Source organism: Lottia gigantea, assembly GCF_000327385.1.
Source record: "Lottia gigantea unplaced genomic scaffold LOTGIsca_71, whole genome shotgun sequence".
Classification (NCBI taxonomy): Eukaryota; Metazoa; Mollusca; class Gastropoda; family Lottiidae; genus Lottia; species Lottia gigantea.
Window position 1 is genome coordinate 903761 of NW_008710397.1, and position 3174 is coordinate 906934.

Below are 3174 nucleotides of genomic sequence, written 5' to 3' on the forward strand. Positions count from 1 at the left end.
ATTGTATTATATTGTAGCTTAGTATATTTTTAATGTATAATAATTATGTCTATTTAATCAACAACATATAGACTGTAATATGTCCTTTTCTATTAAATATCTACATAGCTTTAATGAATTTTGTTTTATTATAAAACTTTCTGCAACTTATTTTGTTCACAACTCAAGAACAGTCAAACGGTCTTACATTAAAGTCCTTCTGACGCTCTGCAACTTATCACTGTACTGAATGGCAGACATTATTTACCGGAACTATGTTTATATTGTCACGTGATCATGTTATTCTTGTAATTTAAATATCAGGGGCGGGACAACGAAAACAAAAACTTCGTAAGATATGGATCCAGAATGATCATAAAATGTATCATTGGTAAACCAATAGGCAGTGGCTTTTTACCACGTACGTGGCAAATAGTTCTCGACCATTCGTAAGGCTATTTACCTCGAAAATTTTGCGTGGCAATTAAAGGTTCCTCTTAATTGGCAGTTGCATTTTTTGTTTTTGCAACAAACAAACGGAATGTTTTTAAAGTCATTTGACCAATGGTAATATATCTGGAATCAAATGTGCATTCTAGCAGGAATGAAGTCGGAATTATTGGAAACAGCCGAGGCACAAATTCTGTATACGTTCAACACATTTCGTAATATCTCCACTTCTGAATAAGATATCGCTAGAAAATTTTAGAAAATTTTAGGCCAGATATACATATATATATATATATATATATATATATATATATATATATATATATATATATATATATATATATATATATAATGTGGTATTAATTAATATTTATTAGACGCATTAATATATACAGCTACATTTTACATAGCAAATATGGAAGACACATAATATATATATATATATATACTACAATGGTGTCCAAGATACAAAAGATATGGTTCGAATTTGTTGAAACTCAGACTACAGTGTCGAATTAGCCACGCCGATAATATATTTTGTGAAACCATTATGTAGTCATCTTATTATTTAAGAATAAATTTATATTGTTGTAATTAAAATTAACACGAAATGTAAAAGCATATCACAAGCAATATTAAAATATAAACATCATAAGAGACATGGTTGTCAGTAATACAACAGATTGGCCTAGCTGGTGTAGCTGTATTCCCTGAGTGGTCTATGGGTGTAGTTGAATTCTCTGAGTGGTCTATGGGTGTAGTTGAATTCTCTGATTGGTCTATGGGTGTAGCTGTAGTCCCAACGTCCCAATTTTCAAATCCGGCCCTTCCTACAGATGCTTCAGGATTTAGGAGTTTAGCCACTCCCGAAGAAGTTCTCTTAGTTTTTGGACAATCATTTAATTCTTCGGAGTCTTCGATGCAATTCTTTCTATTCTTTTGAGACCTGGGAATTGAAATAGAATTGAAATATAATTGAAATATAATTGTAATAGATTCAAAATAGAATTGAAATAGATTTAAGAATAGATTTGAAATAGATTTAAGAATAGATTTGAAATAGATTTGAAACGGATTTGAAATAGATTTGAAATAGAATTGAAATAGAATTGAAATAGATATGAAATATAATTGAAATATAATTGTAATATAATTGAAATATATTTGAAATGGATTTGAAATAGATTTGAAATAGAATTGAAATAGATTTAAGAATAGATTTAAGAATAGATTTAAGAATAGATTTAAGAATAGATTTGAAATGGTTTGGAACAGATTTAAGAATAGATTTCGGAATAGATTTAAGAATAGATCAATAGAATTGAAATAGAATTGAAATAGAATTGAAATAGAATTGAAATAGAATTGAAATAGAGTTGAAATAGATATAAGAATAGATATAAGAATAGATTTAAGAATAGAATTAAGAATAGAATTGAAATAGATATAAGAATAGATTTAAGAATAGAATTAAGAATAGATTTAAGAATAGAATTAAGAATAGAATTAAGAATAGAATTGAAATAGAATCAAAAATAGATTTATAAGAATAGATTTAAGAATAGATTTAAGAATAGATTTAAGAATAGATTTAGGAATAGATTTGAAATGCACGTAATGCTGGAGTAACATCGTATCTTTGATGCAATTGCATACAACGAATAAGATAATGTTACTAGGCATATATTGTATAAATTTCAGGGACAATAACTCTAGCTATTTTAATGCGATTAATTTACAACAATAAATCATCTTTTTGATCACCACCAAAACACATAATGAGTATATTATGTGAACCGACGGTCAATATACGTCACAGATGAAAATATTAAGTATCAAACTAAAATATGCTAATTACATTTACTTGATCAAACTGAAATATGCTCATTACATTTACTTGATCAAACTGAAATATGCTATTTACATTAACTTGATCAAACTAAAATGTGCTATTTACATTTACTTGATCAAACTGAAATATGCTATTTACATTTACTTGATCAAACTGAAATATGCTATTTACATTTACTTGATCAAACTGAAATATGCTATTTACATTAACTTGATCAAACTAAAATATGCTATTTACATTAACTTGATCAAACTAAATATGCTATTTACATTTACTTGATCAAACTGAAATATGCTAATTACATATACTTGATCAAACTGAAATATGCTATTTACATTTACTTGATCAAACTGAAATATGCTATTTACATTTACTTGATCAAACTGAAATATGCTATTTACATTTACTTGATCAAACTGAAATATGCTATTTACATTTACTTGATCAAACTGAAATATGCTATTTACATTTACTTGATCAAACTGAAATATGCTATTTACATTTACTTGATCAAACTGAAATATGCTATTTACATTTACTTGATCAAACTGATATATGCTAATTACATTTACTTGATCAAACTGATATATGCTATTAACATTTACTTGATCAAACTGAAATATGCTATTAACATTTACTTGATCAAACTAAAATATGCTCATTACATTTACTTGATCAAACTGAAATATGCTCATTACATTTACTTGATCAAACTGAAATATGCTATTTACATTTACTTGATCAAACTGAAATATGCTATTTACATTTACTTGATCAAACTGAAATATGCTATTAACATTTACTTGATCAAACTGAATTGTGTTCAAAAGGGTTTATCAAGAATGGATTGTACAAAATAATGAAGTAATCAGCTCACACTATTATTTGTAATG

General features: G+C 26.7%; 1 protein-coding gene across 1 annotated transcript; it reads left to right on the forward strand.

The window, feature by feature from the left end:
- Window positions 1–2591: 2591 nt before the first annotated feature.
- Window positions 2592–2843, forward strand: LOTGIDRAFT_130797 (hypothetical protein; the record flags this gene model as incomplete). Its single annotated transcript, XM_009065875.1, has 1 exon — window positions 2592–2843. A coding segment is annotated over one exon (252 nt), but the record flags the coding sequence as incomplete, so codon positions are not given.
- Between the last annotated feature and the right edge of the window lie 331 nt (window positions 2844–3174).